This window comes from Rana temporaria, chromosome 1 (genome assembly GCF_905171775.1).
Source record: "Rana temporaria chromosome 1, aRanTem1.1, whole genome shotgun sequence".
Taxonomy (NCBI): domain Eukaryota; kingdom Metazoa; phylum Chordata; class Amphibia; order Anura; family Ranidae; genus Rana; species Rana temporaria.
The window spans coordinates 166,846,462-166,864,545 of NC_053489.1; the positions used below are offsets into that span (position 1 = coordinate 166,846,462).

General features: G+C 42.6%; 1 protein-coding gene across 5 annotated transcripts in view; it reads left to right on the plus strand.

Annotated features, from left to right (window-relative positions):
• TAOK3 (TAO kinase 3) overlaps positions 1-18,084 on the plus strand; it is a 371,844-nt gene that overhangs the window by 84,357 nt on the left and 269,403 nt on the right. For all 5 annotated transcript variants that reach the window (XM_040345730.1, XM_040345722.1, XM_040345755.1 and 2 more), the window contains 2 exons: positions 7,148-7,356; positions 17,535-17,606. In XM_040345730.1, the coding sequence (XP_040201664.1) occupies positions 7,210-7,356; positions 17,535-17,606 (219 nt within the window). In that variant the 5' untranslated portion in view covers positions 7,148-7,209. The remainder of the gene's footprint in view (positions 1-7,147; positions 7,357-17,534; positions 17,607-18,084) is intronic.

Below are 18,084 nucleotides of genomic sequence, written 5' to 3' on the forward strand. Positions count from 1 at the left end.
CCTCTGCCAGAGGCTCTTTACCGAGATTGGAGATGCAGGGTGTCAGACTGACACGCTGTATCGCCCATCGCGCCGGCATGTAATCCTGCAGGACGTCAATAGACGTTCATTCAGGATTTCACAACCACTTCCCGGACGTCAATTGACTATTGACCTGGCGGGAAGTGGTTTTAATCCTACATAAATAACTAGGGGAAAGGTGTCTACAGATAATAAGAACCACTTAAACGTATGTGTCGGTTTTTAAACTTCTTCTTTAACCCATGACATGGCGTCCTGAACTTAAAATGCAGGTTGTCATGTGCGTCCCAGACGCTTGCTGAATGAGCAAAATTGTTGCACTGTGAGTTGGAGAAGCAACAGCCTTCCCCGGTCTGTGTGGAACTGGCAGACCAGTTGGTGCATGGCCTTAAGTATGTCTGCGATGCGGCCTTAGATATGGCCCCCTTGCTTTCTAGAGCCTCAGTATCAGCTGTGGTGCTAAGTCGCCTGATTTGGCTAAAATGCTGGTCTGCGGACCAGGCATCTAAGTAGGCATTGGCGTATTTGCGCTTCCAGGGAGAGAGGCTAGCCAGTTTTCTATGCCCGGAATGTACACAGGTCTATCGGGCGTAGAAAACTGCCAAGGGGACTACCTAAGTCGTCAGATGATGGACCAAGGGGAATGGTCGCTACATCCGGATGTATTTCAACTCCTTTGCCTAAGATGGGGCACACCAGATATGGATCCCCTGGCTTCTCGACTCAATCGGAAGGTACTGAAGTTTGTGGCCAGGTCCAAAGATCCTGGGGGCAGACGCGTTGGTGGCCCCATGGAGGCATTATCGGCTTATTTATGCCTTCCCCCACCGCTCAAACTTTTACCTCGTCCACTTTGTAGAGTGGAGACCGAGGGGATTCCGGTGATTCTAATTGCCCCAGATTGGCCTCGGCGTCCCTGGCCGACATAGTACGAATGTTGGTAGATGTTTCTTGGCGACTGCCGATGCAAGAGGAGGACCTTCTGTCCCAAGGTCCTATACTTCATCCTGCTTTACAGTCGCTGGCTTAACGGCATGGCTGTTGAAAGTCAGGTTCTAAGGGGCCGAAGTCTGTCGGATTCGGTAATCTCCACTATGCCAAGGGTGCGAAAGTCATCTTCTCGGTTTTTATCATCGCACATAGAAGGCCTACATCTCTGTGTGTGAGGAGGTGGGTTGGCGTCCGCGCACATATTCAGTTTCCAGGATCCTGCTGTTTTTGCAGCAAGGAGTGGATCAGAAACTTGCCTTAAGCACCATTAACCTCCCTGGCGGTATGATTCTGTCTGGAATTACGTACCAAAAGCGGTACAATTATTTTGCAAGGAAATTTGGCGTTTTATACTGTAGGCCTGTATTTTTTAGGAATAACTCACTTAAATCTGACCAAACAAGAATCTAATAGGCATCCTGGGTATGATTTTTTTTTTTTTTTAAAACAAAATTATAAATTATAATATAATAAATAATTATAAATAATTATAACAAATAATATAATTATAATAAAAATTATTCAATAATGTAATCAACTCAAAATCACTGAAATTTGCTCAGTTGCTGAATTGTCGCTGTCATTATTATTATTTTTTTTTTTTTTTATGACGAATTTCCCCACAAATCGCTATCGCACAATTCTGCAAGTGATTATAATTTATTATCGCTGTTTTCTAGCTGATCTAAAACCATTTTTGACATAAAGGGACACTTTTGGACAATCTACAGTTTTTAGGCAGAAAGAACATTTTTTATTATATAAAAGTACATGCAGGGCACTGGGCAGACCACTAGGGACAAGGGGGGTGTGTATTTTTTACATACAGTATACTGTAATCTTATAGATTACAGTACTGTATGTAAAGTGTTTGTTTACTTTTTTGAATTTGGCGCCGTTCTCCGCTCCCGTGCGTCGTAACGTCGCAGGGAACGGAGATCGGCGGCACACGGGGACACTGTGAATCGAGCGAGGAGGTCCCGCTCGCTCACACAGCGGGGTGGCATCGCTGGATCCAGGGACAAGGTAAGTAACTTGCCTGTGGATCCAGCGAGAAGGTAAGCCGCGCCGCTGCACACTCTGCACGTCCACCCCGAGCGTGACTCGGGGATACCGATCCTAACATTGGAAACCTACCCCGAGTCACGCTCGGGTTTACCGTTAAGGGGCAGATATCGGCCTTGGCTGTCTTTTTTTTTTTTTTCAGCGACCTTTGGTGACTCATTCATTGGTGAGTACGTTTGTGCAGGGTGTTCGACATGTGGCCCCTCCTGTTCGACCACCGCTACCTTGTGGGATTTGAATCTGGTGCTCTCTGTACTTCAGAAACCGCCGTCTGAAAACATTAGGGAGATCCCCCTATTGACACCCTCTCAGAAAGTAGCCTTTCCGGTGGCTTTTACATCTGTCAGGAGGGTTTCTGAGTTGGCGGCCTTGTCTTGCAAGTCTCTCTACTTGATCCTCCACAAGGATAAGGTGGTGCTACGCCCGCAGCCTACGTTTCTTCCTAAGGTTGTTTCGGCTTTTCATCTAAATGAGGACATTGTGCTTCTATCCTTGTGTCCCCGGCCGTCGCATCCCAAAGAGGTTGCTTTGCATTCCTTGGACGTGGTCCAGGCTCTGCGGGTGTACCTGTCTGCTACGGCTCAGTTTCGAAGGTCGGATTCACTGTTTGTATCGATGGCTGGTCCGAAGAAGGGCCTGACGGTCTCTTCGGTCACCATTCCTTGGTGGATTAGACAGATCATGATTCAGGCTTATGCCTTAAAGGGGAGGGAGCCTCCCTTTCCTGTGACAGCACATTTGACCAGGGCAATTGGTGTCTCCTGGGCTTTCCGACATCAAGCGTCCATTTCCCAGGTGTGTAAGGCGGCGACCTGGTCGTCCGTTCACACTTTCACAAAATTTTACAAGGTTCATGTGAGCGCATCTGCGGATGCTTGCTTTGGCCGCACGGTTTTGCAGGCGGCTGTTAAAGGTTGCAACTCTGTTGAGGAGCTCTGGTTGTTATGGGTGAAGTTTTTCTTGCTGTTCCCACCCCTCGTTTTTTTTTTCCTTTGACACTGCTTGGGGACGTCCCTAAGGTCAAGATTAAAGGGGCTGTGCCCTTCAATGAACGAAAGAAAAATAGGATTTTTGTACTCGCTGTAGAATCCTTTTGTCTGAAGTTCATTGACGGACACAGTACCCACCCCTCCCATTTATGTGTGTACTGCTTTTTGACAAACTGAGTGAGGGGTTATAGCCAGTAGGACCGCCTCCTGGGCGGTACTGTGTAGTTTTGCTGTTTTTAGATGTTCTGCCTAGTCCTCTCCTAAAGTTAACGATATAACCCTAAGGTCAAGATTAAAGGGGCTGTGTCCGTCAATGAACTTCAGAGAAAAGGATTTTACGGTGTGTACAAAAATCCACTTTTTTTTGTGCTATAATGCATATCCAAAAAAAAATTTATTCATCAGTTTAGAAAAACTCATGTCTACAAACTATGGGAAAGATTTAGGGGCTTAAAAAAAAAAAATTCCGCCGGGGATTCTATGTCCCCAGCGGAAATAGTCAGCCCGTCCCGCGGACACGCTCCCGAAGCGGGTGGCGAGCGCCCGCCCGAGCCGCCGTACAGATACAGCGATTTGCACAGGAGAGACAACCTGCCGCCATTTAACAATGGCGTGTGGTCGGCAGACGGTTAAGCTATACATTAAGATTCCCCTTGTTATCCCCTTGGTCTAAACTAAGGAAATTGCTAAACTGAGTTGATTAAAGAATCTCCTCTATTGGCTATTCTAATCTGACAGCCAGCACCAGGGCCGCCATCAGAGGGGTACAGGCATTACTCCTGTAAGGGGCCTGATGATCCCCAGGGCCCCTTACAGGCCTGGCTGGCCCCCCTCATGTTTTTTTAATTAATTTTTATTTATTTTTGCAGTACACCTGTAAGGGGCCCGATGGTGCCCAGCAGGGCTCAAGTCCTGCGGGAACGCGTGGGAACGGAGTTCCTGCACTTTTTTCACAGCAGGAACTCGGTTCCCTTTGCAGGACTAGAGCAGCAGAGCCGCCCGAGCCAATCCTTTACTAAGCAGCGATGCCCAGCTTGAGTCACTGTCAGGGGCAGGCAAACCTTAGTAATCCTTTATGTTACTGGCCGCTTCCTGTATATGAATTAATGGGGTAGTGTGCGAGTATTCTGTCACTTCCTCGATGCCGCAATGTCTCCTGGGAGCTTTTGTCATTGTTCCAAGGAGACATTGCGGAGGTCTGCCGCGAGTTAACGCAGGATTTAGAAAGACCTCCGCAATGTCTCCTGGGAACAATGACAAAAGCTCCCAGGAGACATTGCGGCATCGAGGAAGTGATAGAATACCCGCACACTACCCGATGAATCCATATACAGGAAGCGGCCAGTAACATAAACGATTACTAAGGTACAGTGGATCGAAAAAAAAAAAAAAAAACATGCAGTTTAGTAATTATGCATATGAGCATATCATTTTTTATTTTTTTTTGGTGGGGGAGTGGATCTTGGGTGGGAGTTCCCACACTTTTTTCCCCAGGACTTGACCCCTGGTCCAAAGGCCCCCCCCCCCTTATTATCTCGCGTCAGGAAAGAAGAGATTACACTTGTTTTTTTTTTTTTTTTTTCATCAGCACCCCCCCCCCCCCCTTCCGGTTCTCTGCTCCAGAGGGGCCCTGCCTAAAGCTGTGTAAGAGGCCCCAAAATTTGTGATGGCTGAATGCCTGAACAGTACAAATAAAAGAACAGAAGAGGGTACAGCAGCCTAGTGCATTACCCCACAGCATTTAATTAAAATCAAGATAAATAATACTCAAAAACCTGTAAATTTTAAATCACTCATCGGACAGTAGTCCTTGACTTGGCACACTCCTATGTACCCTTTCATCCGAGCCAAAACCTTTTGGCTCTGATGAAGGGACAGCTGTAAAATGCTTTAGACATTCTCCAGGCTGGTGCGCCCTCTTCTGTTTTGTTTTTTTGTAGTGACTTCAGATACTGGTGTATTATAGATATAGAACTGCATTATTCTTCCTGTAGTTAAAGGGGTTGTAAACCTTGTTTTTTTTTTTTTTACCTTATTGTTTATTATGTAGTAAGGTGAAAAACAACTTGCAGTGTCCGGCCCCCCCTGTTTTACTTGCCTGAGCCCCAAATTTCTGTGGGCGCGATCCTGCGTCGCTCTCTCCACAGCTTCTCGGCTCTTTATTGGATAGATTGATAGCAGCGCAGCCATTGCCTCCCACTGGGGTCAATCAAATCCAATGATGCGGGGGCGGGGCCGAGTCATACACTCAGCAGCTATGTACACCGACTGTATGGCACGGGAGCATGCCTGCAAGGTAACCCCCTCAGGAGAGAGGTTTTATAGAGGGGGGGGTTATCTATTGTGGGGAGGAATCGCAAGAGCCACCGTGTGACCCCAGAACAGGAGGATCGGGGCCACTCTATGCAAAAACAAATTGCACAGTGGAGGCAAGTATGACATGTATGTTATTTAAAAACGTCCATGCTCTTCCAAACAGTACTGACCCGAACCGTTCCGCTTATTGGAAACGAGGCATAATATACCCCACTGACTTTCCGATGCCATTGTTCCATTTTCCTGTCAATGGTCTTAATGGTATGGTTGAGTGGCGTATACCATCACTAACTGAGTAAGAGAAATAATTGGCATAAGGTGGTAAAAGGTCCCTCCTTTTGGGATTTGCTCTAAACTGATATGGTATAAGGACATGTAAAGCACATCGCACTTTTAATGATGATTTTGGATAAAAATAATGTAATATTTAAAATTCTTTGGGTGCATGCAATTTTGAGGATTGACACATTTGGTAACCATTACTCTACACTACCTCATCTTTTAATGGGGGGGGGGGATTGAAGATTATATTGTGTTTGTGGACTATTGCACACAAACATGAGTATTTTCTCCTGAAAATATAGATAGAATATAGAAAATATAGATTTGATAAAGTTGCGCTAATTCTAACTACCAACTTTTTATTCTACAAGGCTTCTCATTTCAGAAGATAAATAATGTTCTGGGTGTTTCATGTAATTTTATGGCCAAAAGAGCAGGTTTTAACTGAAGAAATGATTTACAGGGGAACTAGTGAAGCTGTAGGCCAGTTTATCTTGGGCTATTAGTTGCTTTCACACCGCCCCCCCCCCCCCCCCCCCCCCCAACACCTTAGCTGGAATGATTTGGGAGATGTGAGTGTGGAAATTCTACTGATTGTGTTCTTTTAGGAGTAAGAAAACAGGATTTTAGTACTCCTTGTAAAACAAGCAAAACTTTTGATATTTTGTTATAAAATATTGCAAACGGGTAATTTTTCTACTTCACTGATGTGCGCAGATGAGGCTGCACTGATGGGCACTGATAGGCTGCACTGATGAGGCGGCACTGATGAGGCTGCATGGAAAGATGGCACTGATGATGAGGTACTGATTGGCAGCACTGATTGGCAGCACTGATGATGAGGCACTGATTGGCAGCATTGATGAGGTGGCACTGATTGGCAGCACTGATAGGTGGCACTGATTATCAGTACTGTTGGGCACTGATAGATGGCACTGATTAGCAACGCATCAAGGAACACAGGTTCCACCCCTATTTTTATTTTTTTTCCCTTTAAAATCTACTCGCAATACTACTTTTCGAGTAGCTGAAGCATCATAGGAGGCGTTCTACTTAGCTGGCCAATAGCTTTTTTGTTTGCCAGTATCCATTTGCTCCTAAGACCATCAATATAATGTAGTATTCCTGCGTTCTACTGATCCTGTGTCCCTTGTTGAACTCGGAGTAAAAGATTTTACAGTGAGTATAAAAAATCCTGTTTATCTTTTGTATTCGTGTACAAAGGATTATAGCTTGGGCACTGACCTGGCCCAGGAGCATGTGACACTCTCTTCTTGTCATGCTCCAACATACACCCTCTGGGCTCAGTCTTTCTTTTTCTTTTTGGTCTATGCACCATGTAGTTTAATAAAGGTCAGTACTTTGGCTGATGGCCTCACCTGCTTTTATGGCGGTACAAAAAATGAATTGTGTTTTAAGTGAAAAAACTATAGGTACACAATGTGCTTGTATATCATAACAGCATGTTTTTCTCTTTGTTTCAGCAATCGGCCTTCATGCTAGACATACGTTCCATGTAGCATGAACCAAGCCAGGGACTGTAAGGATGACTGAGGTTACTGTCCCATCCAGAATGCGGAAGGGCCTCTTGAAGGATCCTGATATAGCGGATCTATTTTGCAAGGAGGATCCAGAGAGCACATTTGTAGATCTGCATGAAATTGGACATGGCAGCTTTGGAGCAGTTTACTTTGTAAGAACACTTTTTAGTATACATTGCCAATTTGTGGAGCGTTTTTTTAAATTTTCTTAACAACTCTATTTTGTAACAACAAAAGCTCTGCAAAACGTGTCTCCTCTACCTTTTTTGTATTCTTTTCACTGGGAACACTGCAAAGTGATTGTACAGGATTTATATAGCGCCAACAGATTGTGTAGCGCTTTTACAATATAAGGGGAGACAATACAGATACAGTTCAATAAAAGGGGGTTAGGTGGGCCCTGCTCCTGCAAGCTAACAATCTAAAAGGGAGGGGCTGGTTGAACAAAAGGTAATAATTGTGAGGTATGGACTGATGGGAGAATTAGAAGATTTGGTTATTGGCTGAAGGCAGGATAGAACGTGAAGGCCTGGTTCTCAGTCTCTGCTCTAATTCACCCCAAAGGTGTTCTTTCGGGTTGAGGTCAGGACTCTGTACAGGCGAGTCAAGTTCCTCCACCCCAAGCTTGCTCACCCATTATTTTTTTTTATTTTTTTTTATGGACCTTTCTTCGTCCACTGGTAGGGTGGGGAGTAATGCCCCGTACACACCATCACTTTATGTGATGAAAAAAAACGACATTTTCTGTGAAGTAAAAAATGACGTTTTTGAAACTTCAATTTTCAAAGACGAAGTTGCCTACACACCATCGTTTTTCTCACAATGTTCTAGCAAAGCGAGGTTACGTTCCACCACGTTTTTCCATTGAAGCTCGCTTCATAAGTAGCTTCTGGGCATGCGCGGGTGAAAAAACGTTGTTTTAAACGACGTTTTTTGCTACACACGGTCAATTTCTGCGAAGTAAAAGTTGACGTTTAGAAACGACACATAAAATTGAAGCATGCTTCAATTTTTTTTGGTCGTTTTTTAGAAGACATAAAACAACGTTTTCCCACACACACGGTCAATTAAAGTGACGTTTTTAAAAACGTCATTTTTTTTCATCACATAAAGTGATGGTGTGTACGGGGCATAAGAAATTGACTAACCTTCACCCGATAGAAAACCATTGTGATGAATTGGAGCAGAGACTGCAAGCCAGGCATTCACGTCCAACATCACTGCCTGACCTCACAAATGCGCTTCTGGAAGAATGATCAAACATTCCCATAGATACACTCCTAAACCTTGTGGACAGCCTTCCCAGAAGAGTTGAAGCTGTATAGCTGCAAAGGGTGGGACACCTTAATATTGAACCCTACAAAGTAAGACTGGGATGCCATTAACCAGATAAGGACCGCCTAACGCCGATATACTTCGGCAGAATGGCACGGCTGGGCACAGGCATATACAGGTACGTCGCCGAAGCTCCGTGACCGCGGGACCCATGAACCCGATCGCCGCCGGTGTCCCGCGATTGGTCACAGGAGCTGAAGAAAGGGGAGAGGTGTGTGTAAACACACCTTCCCCGTTCTTCACAGTGGCAGTGTCATTGATCGTCTGTTCCCTGATATAGGGAAAGACAATCAATGACGTCACACGTCCAGCCCCGCCCCCCTACAGTTAGAAACACATGAGGTCACACTTAACCCCTACAGCGTCCCTAGTGGTTAACTCCTAAACTGCAATTGTCATTTTCACAGTAATCAATGCATTTTTATAGCACTTTTTGCTGTGAAAATGACAAAGGTCCCAAAAATGTGTCAAAATTGTCCGATGTGTCCGCCATAATGTCGCAGTCATGAAAAAAAAAAACACTGATCGCCGCCATTAGTAGTAAAAAATAATTATTAATAAAAATGCCATAGAACTATCCCCTATTTTGTAAACGCTATAAATTTTGCACAAACCAATCGTTAAACGCTTACCAACAATAGGTAGAAGAATACGTATCGGCCTTAACTGAGGAAAAATATTTTTTATCTTTTTTGGGGATGTTTATTATAGCAAAAAGTAAAAAATATTGCATTTTTTTCAAAATTGTCGCTCTTTTTTTGTTTATAGCGCAAACAAAACAAAAAACGCAAAGGTGATCAAATGCCACCAAAAGAAAGCTCTATTTGTGGGGGAAAAAAAGGACACTAATCTTGTTTGGGAGCCACGTCGCACGACCGCGCAATTTTCAGTTAAAGCGACGCAGTACCGAATCGAAAAAAGGGGCAAGGTCCTTAACCTGCATAATGGTCCGGGTCTTAAGTGGTTAAAGTTCATGTGCGTGTGAAGGCTAAGGTCCCAATACTTTTGACAATAAAGTGTAGTTATAGGTAACATGAAATGAGCTCTGTGATGGGTAGAATCTTTCTCTCCCCACCCCCCCCTTTTTTCCTATATTGTGTTTTGCTTTATTTTTTGACACTTTATACCAATGCGCCACAATTTTTAATACTTTACATCAATGCATTCTTCACTATTTGGCCACTTCACATCTTTAATATACAGTGCCTTGCAAAAGTATTCACCCCCCTTGGCTTTTTAAGTTTTTTGTTATATTACAGCCTTTAGTTCAATATATATATTTTTTATCTGAATTACAGTGGGGCAAAAAAGTATTTAGTCAGCCACCAATTGTGCAAGTTCTCCCACTTACAGTGGTTGTAAACCCTCTGATCATACTTTCACCTACAGGTAAGCCTACATTAGGGCTTTACCTGTAGGTGCTTGCAATATTTCCTTAACCTACATGGTTAAGAAGATATTTGCAGAAAATTGGGCACCAATGTCTACGGCGCCTGCGCAACGTAGACAACGGCGCAGGCGCACTGGGCGTGCCGGGTCTTGAATAGAAATATGCCGGAAAGTGACGGTTCCGCGCGCATGCGTGGGAATCGTGCTGGTTCCCCCACGCATGCGCGGAATTGACGTCATCGCCGCTCCGGCCACTCACATCGCCGGAGCGGCGATACCCGGAAGTAATCTCCGGGAGCGATGACTGCAGCTGAAGGGGAAGACGAGGACGGCTTTGGGGGCTTCGACCTAAGGTAAGTAATACATAATGAGCTAGTATGCTAGTTTACAACCGCTTTAAAAAACTGAGGCCTGTAATTGTCATCATAGGTATATTTCAACTATGAGAGACAAAATGTGGAAACAAATCCAGACAATCATATTGTCTGATTTGGAAATAATTTATTTGCAAATTATGGTGGAAAATAAGTATTTGGTCTCCTCTACAAACAAGCAAGATTTCTAGTTCTCACAGACCTGTATCTTCTTCTTTAAGAGGCTCCTCTGTCCTCCACTCATTACCTGTATAAATGGCACCTGTTTGAACTTGTTATCAGTATAAAAGACACCCGTCCACAACCTCAAACAGTCACACTCCAAACTCCACTATGGTGAAGACGAAATAGCTATTGAAGGACACCAGAAACAAAATTGTAGACCTGCACCAGGCTGGGAAGACTGAATCTGCAATAGGCAAGCAGCTTGGTGTGAAGAAATCAACTGTGGGAGCAAAAAATCGAAGACATACAAGACCACTGATAATCTCCCTCGATCTGGGGCTCCACGCAAGATCTTACCACGTGGGGTCAACATAGTTGAGGTATACCTATGTTGACAATTACAGGCCTCTCATCTTAAAGCGGAGGTTCACCCGAAAATCAACTTTTTGTCACTAGATCCAGCATATTGCTGACATCTGCAGTATGCTGGATTTTTTTATCTTTATTTTTTTTTTAACTTCTCGTTGTAGCCGTATCTCTTCTCCGGCTCCGAGCGGGGAATCCGTCGGGGAATAGGCGTTCCTAAATCAAGCTCAGTTGATTGACGGGCTTGATAAGCGCGTCACACCATCCGGAAATAGCCGACGTGATTCTCCGCTGCTTACGGCGCCTGCCGTGTAGAGCTGACTGCGCAGGCGCCATAAATTGCCGAGAGTCACGTCGGCTATTTCCGCATGGTGTGACGCGGTATCCAAGCCCGTCAATCAACTGAGCTTGATTTAGGAACGCCTATACCCGGAAGGATACGCCGCTCCGTGCAGGAGAAGAAATACGGCTAAAATTATAAGTACAAAAAAAAAAAAAAAATCCAGCATACTGCAGATGTCAGCAGTATGCTGGATCTAGTGACAGAAATTAGATTTTTGGGTGAACCACCGCTTTAAGTGGGAGAACTTGCACAATTGGTGGCTGACTAAATACTTTTTTGCCCCACTGTATATGTGATGGATCAGAACACAATAGTCTTATGCCGCATATACACCATCACTTCATGTGATGAAAAAAAACGACATTTTCTGTGAAGTAAAAAACGACGTTTTTGAAACTTCAATTTTCAAAGACGAAGTTGCCTACACACCATCGTTTTTTCACAATGCTCTAGCAAAGCGAGGTTACGTTCACCACGTTTTTCCATTGAAGCTCGCTTCATAACTAGCTTCTGGGCATGCGCGGGTGTAAAAACGTCGTTTTAAACGTCGTTTTTTGCTACACACGGTCAATTTCTGTGAAGTAAAAAACGACGTTTTGAAAAACGACACATAAAATTGAAGCATGCTTCAAATTTTTTTTTGTCGTTTTTCACAAGACATAAAACAACGTTTTCCCCCACACACGGTCATTTAAAGTGACGTTTTTAAAAACGTCGTTTTTTTTCATCACATAAAGTGATGGTGTGTACGGGGCATTCAGATTTTCCGCAGACGAAGCGTAGGACTTTTGTCTGAAGGCCGTTGGCCAGGAATTTGTCTTGCATACAAACGGCACACAATTGTCGGCCAATAAACACGAAACAACATGGTTTTTTTCAGCTCTTTAGCGCCATCCTTTGGGCACCTTCTACTAATGTCGTGTTTGGTGAGCATTGATTCCGCACATGCGTGTTTGTACTTTGGACATTTGCTAGATGGACTTGTGTACACACGTTTGAAAAATCTAACAGACAATTGTCCACAGAAAATTTTATAGCCTGCCATCCAACATTTGTCTACGAAAAATCCAACAACAATTGTCCGATGGAGCATACAAACTGCCAGATTTTCCTGTCATCAAATAATTCCCTTTGGAAAATTTGATTGTGTGTATTAGGCTTTAGTGTCATATGGTCTGTCATTACATACACACACCTTTTTGAAAGGCCCCAGATGCTACAACACCTAAGCAAGAGGCACCACTAACCAAACACTGCAGGAACAAAGATTGTCTCTGGACAGCTGCACACTGAACAAATTGTAGCCTTTATTTAAAAAAGGACAGCACTACAAGTCACAGCAAAGTGAAATAAAATAAAACCCAACTGCTGACGCGTTTCACACTAACACTAGTGCTTAGTCATAGCTGCCATGAAGACCAAGGAACTCTCCAAACAAGTAAGGGAAAATGTTGTTGAGAAATACAAGTCAGGGTTAGGTTATGAAAAAATATCCAAATCTTTGATAATCCCTAGGAGCACCATCAAATCTATCATAACCCAATGGAAAGAACATGGCCCAACAACAAACCTGCCAAGACACTGCTGCACACCAAAACTCACCGACTGGGCAAGGAGGGCATTAATCAGAGAGGCAGCAAGAGACCCAAGGTAACCCTGGAGGAGCTGCAGAGTTCCACAGCAGAGACTGGAGTATCTGTACATAGGACGACAATGAGCCATACGCTCCATAGAGTTGGGCTTTATGGCAGAGTGGCCAGAAGAAAGCCATTACTTTCAGCAAAAAACAAAATGGCACATTTTGAGTTTGCGAAAAGGCATGTGGGAGACTCCCAAAATGTATGGAGGAAGGTGCTCTGGTTTTGGCCACAAAGCTTTTTCTGGCACAAACCTAACACATCACTTCACCCAAAGAACACCATCCCCACAGTGAAACATGGTGGTGGCAGCATCATGCTGTGGGGATGTTTTTTAGCAGTTGGGACTGGGAAACTGCTCAGAGTTGAGGGAAAGATGGATGGTGCTAAATACAAGGCTATTCTTGAGCAGAACCTGTACCACTCTGTGTGTGATTTGAGTCTAGGATGGAGGTTCACCTTCCAGCAGGACAATGACCCCAAACACACTCCTAAAGAAACACTTGGGTGGTTTAAGGGGAAACGTGTAAATGTGTGTTGGAATGGCCTAGTCAAAGCCCAGACCTCAATCCAATAGAAAATTTGTGGTCAGACTTAAAGATTGCCGTTCAGAAGCACAAACCATCCACCCTGAAGGAGCTGGAGCAGTTTTGCAAGGAGGAATGGGCAAAAATCCCAGTGGTAAGATGTGGCAAGCTCATAGAGACTTATCCAAAGTGACTTGGAGCTGTGATGGCTGCAAAAAGATGTCTCTACAAAGTATTGACTTTAGGTGGGTGAATAGTTATGCACATTGAATTTTTCTGTTATTTTGTCCTATTTGTTTGCTTCACAATAAAAAAAAAAAAAAAATCTTCAAAGTTGTGGGCATGTTCTGTAAATTAAATGATGCAAATCCTCAAACAATCCATGTTAATTCCAGGTTGTGAGGCAACAAAACATGAAAAATGGGGGTGAATACTTTTGCAAGGCACTGTAGTACTTCATGATTTAACAACCATTACTGTCTGTTATTTTCTCAGTCACTCACAACACAGTTTTGTGATATACCTGATTAACTACAGCAGCCATTCACAAATTAATAAGTTGCACCAGTGTAAAATCAGACGGGAGCTTTTTGAAAAGCCTCAAGGTCTGTATTCCATATACTTGGGTGTTAAATCCTAACATAGGTGTTCATTACTATTTTTTATTCATTTGTTTTATAAAAAAAAAATTTTTTCCCTATCTCTCTAAAGCGTAATATTCATACACACGGGTCGAATTGGGCGTTCTCTCACTGACAGCCTCAATATAACTGGGGGGATTAATCAAGCTGATTGAATTTAATTGGGTTGGGTTGTTGTGGCCCCCTATTCCCCATGGGTTTCCTGATCTTTTTTGGCAAGCAAAGGTCACTATCTTCAGAAAAAGTAATGATGCTGTGTTCCACCAAAAGACGCGTTTTGGCAGACATAAGTTTTTTGCAAAAGCGTTTGACACAGTTCCCCACACGCAACTCAAGTGTAAGGTAAAGTCTACAGGAGGAAAAGGAGGAAATCGGCAGCTACCAGTACACCCAAAAGCGTCAGTTTTTCTGACACCAAATGAGAAACCTCTGCTTCTTCAACTTCACCCTCAGCCACTAGTCTCCAAGAGAAAAATTAAACTTGGATACTTTTTCTGACGATCGTGACCCTTACAGTCCAAAAAAGTCGGGAACTCCAAGGGGAAATGGGCCCACAACACCCAACCAATAGGGGAAAAAAAAGGAGATTAAAGAAACATCGCTGCTCTGATTTGACTTTTTTTCTAATATCTCCAATGCTCTGAATCTTTCCAGGCAGACATTATCCAAGGAAATGTTGAATATTTTATCTTGAGGCCTCAACTTTACACCAACCACATATTTTGGTTTATATTCCACTCTAGTTGATAACAATTTTTTACTCCCCCCTCAAAACATTTTCTAACCACCTCAATACAGGGAACTTCCCCCCTTTCCTGCCCTGACCAATTTTTATCTTTCAGCGCTGTCGCACTTTGACAATTGCACGGTCATGCAACACTGCACCCAAACAAAATTTTCATAATTTTTTTCCCTTTGCACGCATTAAGCCGTCAACCTTCCCATACATTCCAAGCGATACCCCAGGTACAATTCTGTCCAAATAAGATGCAATTGTTCCCACTACGACAAAGAAACCCTGTCATTGGAACAAAGACTTTGTGAACGGGGCTACCATAAATCGCAAGTCAAAGTTTGCGGGGGCTATTTTTAGAATAAGGGGTCAGATATGTTGTCAGAAAGGCCTGCAGAATTGCAATCATGGTCTCTCCCAGCATGTACATCTCTAATCAACCCACATGTACATGGCTAAACCTCACGGGAATGTACAGATGTGGTGCTACCAGATGTTCTACCTGTGGCCATTTAGGCCATTCTCACACCATAACTTCAAACGATTTGTCCTCCTTGACCATTAAACAGCTGGTTAGCTATCATACCTAATATGTAATGTATGTGTTCACATGTAACATACAATATGTAGGAAGGACAACCAGAAGACTAAGTGATGGAATTTTTCCAACCTCAGAACTAACAAAAGCTTGTACTTGGCATGTGCAATCTTTTATAGTCTAAATAGTTGAAAGGATTGATTGCCCAGCTCATGATCGTGATGGTGACCGCTTCTCCCTTCTATGTAGAAGGGTGGTCTGTTGGATCTTTAGACTGGATATCCACATTCCCAAATGCCTACACTATGAGTGCGATATAACTCATTCCTATGAATAATATATACTTATCTTTGTCTTCATTCCTACATAGAGATTTTATTATATATATTTAAACCTGCTTTACCCATAATTGTATTCCACCTTGAGTGGAATCCTCTTTGAGAATTCTATATAATTTCCAATTTATTGTGATAATAAATTTTCCAGTTTTAATATGATAAACTAATAAAACATATACTTTTATTGGATTCAAGGAGGGAGATTTCGGTGTTTTTTTATTTTTTTTATGCATATGGTCATTTTATATTTTGTTTCTTTTAGCTTACGATCACTATTTTGTACTTCATATATTTTTTTTTTCACTTATTTATTTTTTGTAATTCACAGCCTTAGTGGGTTTATTTATACCACATTTTTAAACTTTAAACTAACATTCTCCAACATTCTTTCACACACATTTTCACTATACACCCGTTGATCCTCTGAACATTTGAATGATGGCCAATGATGCATAAATACTCCCCCACATGCCTGGGATCTTTATCCCACCCATGACAAAGCTCCGAAGGGCGGATTGAAACGAGTTGAGGGCGTAGCCTGGTCAGAGTCCAGGCTGAGGTTGCCAATCACACACCCAGCATAGGTTTAGCACAGATGTGTGGCTCCAGGGAGTCCTTTCTTTACTGCTAGGTAGGAGGAGAACCAGGAAGGAGCAGAGTCTTGAAGGCTAAGAGTGGAGTTTTTTATGAAGCAGGGCGTGGTCAACCGTATCAAAGGCTGCAGAGAGGTCTAGTAGTACGAGAGTTCACCCACTACCTGCAGCTTCTGACCTGGCCTTAACGTTTGAATGCAAGTGATTGTCCCTCTAGATGTCTTTGGGTCTAATCACTGCAATTTATAGTAAATAAAGCATAGCAGCGTGCTGGTAGCAGAATTCTACAGACAGCAGCTCAAATGAAGGACACGAGTTGTTTCCAAATGCTGAAGAGAACTACGCTAGGCAGTTCATGTTCAGTTTCACTGGGCAAAACATAATTTTTTAGTTTTGGACAAGGTAGAGAATAGTTAAAACCATAGTCACTGGCTTTTGAAAGCGTTTTCTCGTAACTTTCTGTATAGGAGACAACCAGAAGTGAGTAGCAAGGGAGGAATAAAGACTCTTGAAGATCTTGATGGAGATTAAAGTTTCCCCCAAAAATATATATATTTTTTTATAAAAGTGCTACAAATAACATACATTGTTGATCCAATTTACAAAAACATAATTAAAACACTTTTTCTTTTTTTATAAGGCGATTTGATTGTAAAAGTCAACTAACGAAGGTTGTTGCACAGTGCTCCCTAAAATACCAGGAGCACCAGGCTAATAACGGAGTTTCAGTGGTGTATAGATTAAGACAGCAAGTTATGAAAAAATGAGCTTCATAAATTAAAATGATTGAAGATTTAAGGCTCCTGATATCTAAATGCCCTTTTTCACATGAATTTTTATTTTTTTATGTTTGAGCAATGATTGTCAACTCAGGTAGCAACGTGTATTTCTCCTGTGTACCAATCCACAACTAGCTTATTTAGCAGGCTCATTTACCAGATGTTGACTTTGTATAAGTAATAGTTCATATGTGCTCAGATCACAACTCGGTCCTTGCACAACAGACCCTCCTCCGCTCACCAGATCCCCCAGGTGTGCTGCATAGATTGAGTTGAAATCTAAGTGCATTTGACCAGGGTAAATAAACCAGATGAAAGCTGGTTGTATATTGGCATGAGGAAAGACTCCCAAGGCTGTGGCCAAGAGCATGGTCATGAATGGTATGTATAGATAGATCTATATTGGAACAAGCTCAGAAGAAATGATCATAATCCTGAATCTTATGCTTTAAACCTTTCTTTTTTATTTTTTTCCTTAGAAAATGATGAGATAAAATAAAGTAGTATGTAATTTAAATAATTTGCATCTTTAATAATTAGCCGTTTATAACATATTTTTTTGCTTCATATAGGCTACAAACTCTACAAATAATGAAGTGGTTGCTATTAAGAAGATGTCCTATAGTGGGAAACAGATGAATGAGGTAAGACGTTTCTCTACTACAATGGATATGTATCCCAGGCTCCCCTCCGGTAACTAGCTAAGGAACTGCTCTCTGGTATTTGTTGTTCTATCACTTTTTAAATGAAAAAAAGGTCAACTTATAGTGTTGGAAGTAACAGCACATGAGTTTGAGCTAGTTTTTCAGGTTGGAAAAATATTTTGAAAAGTAAAAATAACATATTATGGCCATAGTCTTTTTTGTTGTTACCCTAATTGCCATGGTCTTTTTGTTTGTTACCCTAATTGCCATGGTTTTTTTTGTTTGTTACCCTTATTGCCATAGTCTTTCTTTGGGGCATTTTAAAATCGATTTTCAATAAAGTGCTTGACCCATGGAGTGGTCCCCCATCTCCTACTGCCCTCTTGTAAAATAAAATGGGATCCTGTATTTGTTACTGTTTGGCAGGCTGTGTTCTGAACAGAAATACAGTCATTTTCATATATAACCACGATCGTTT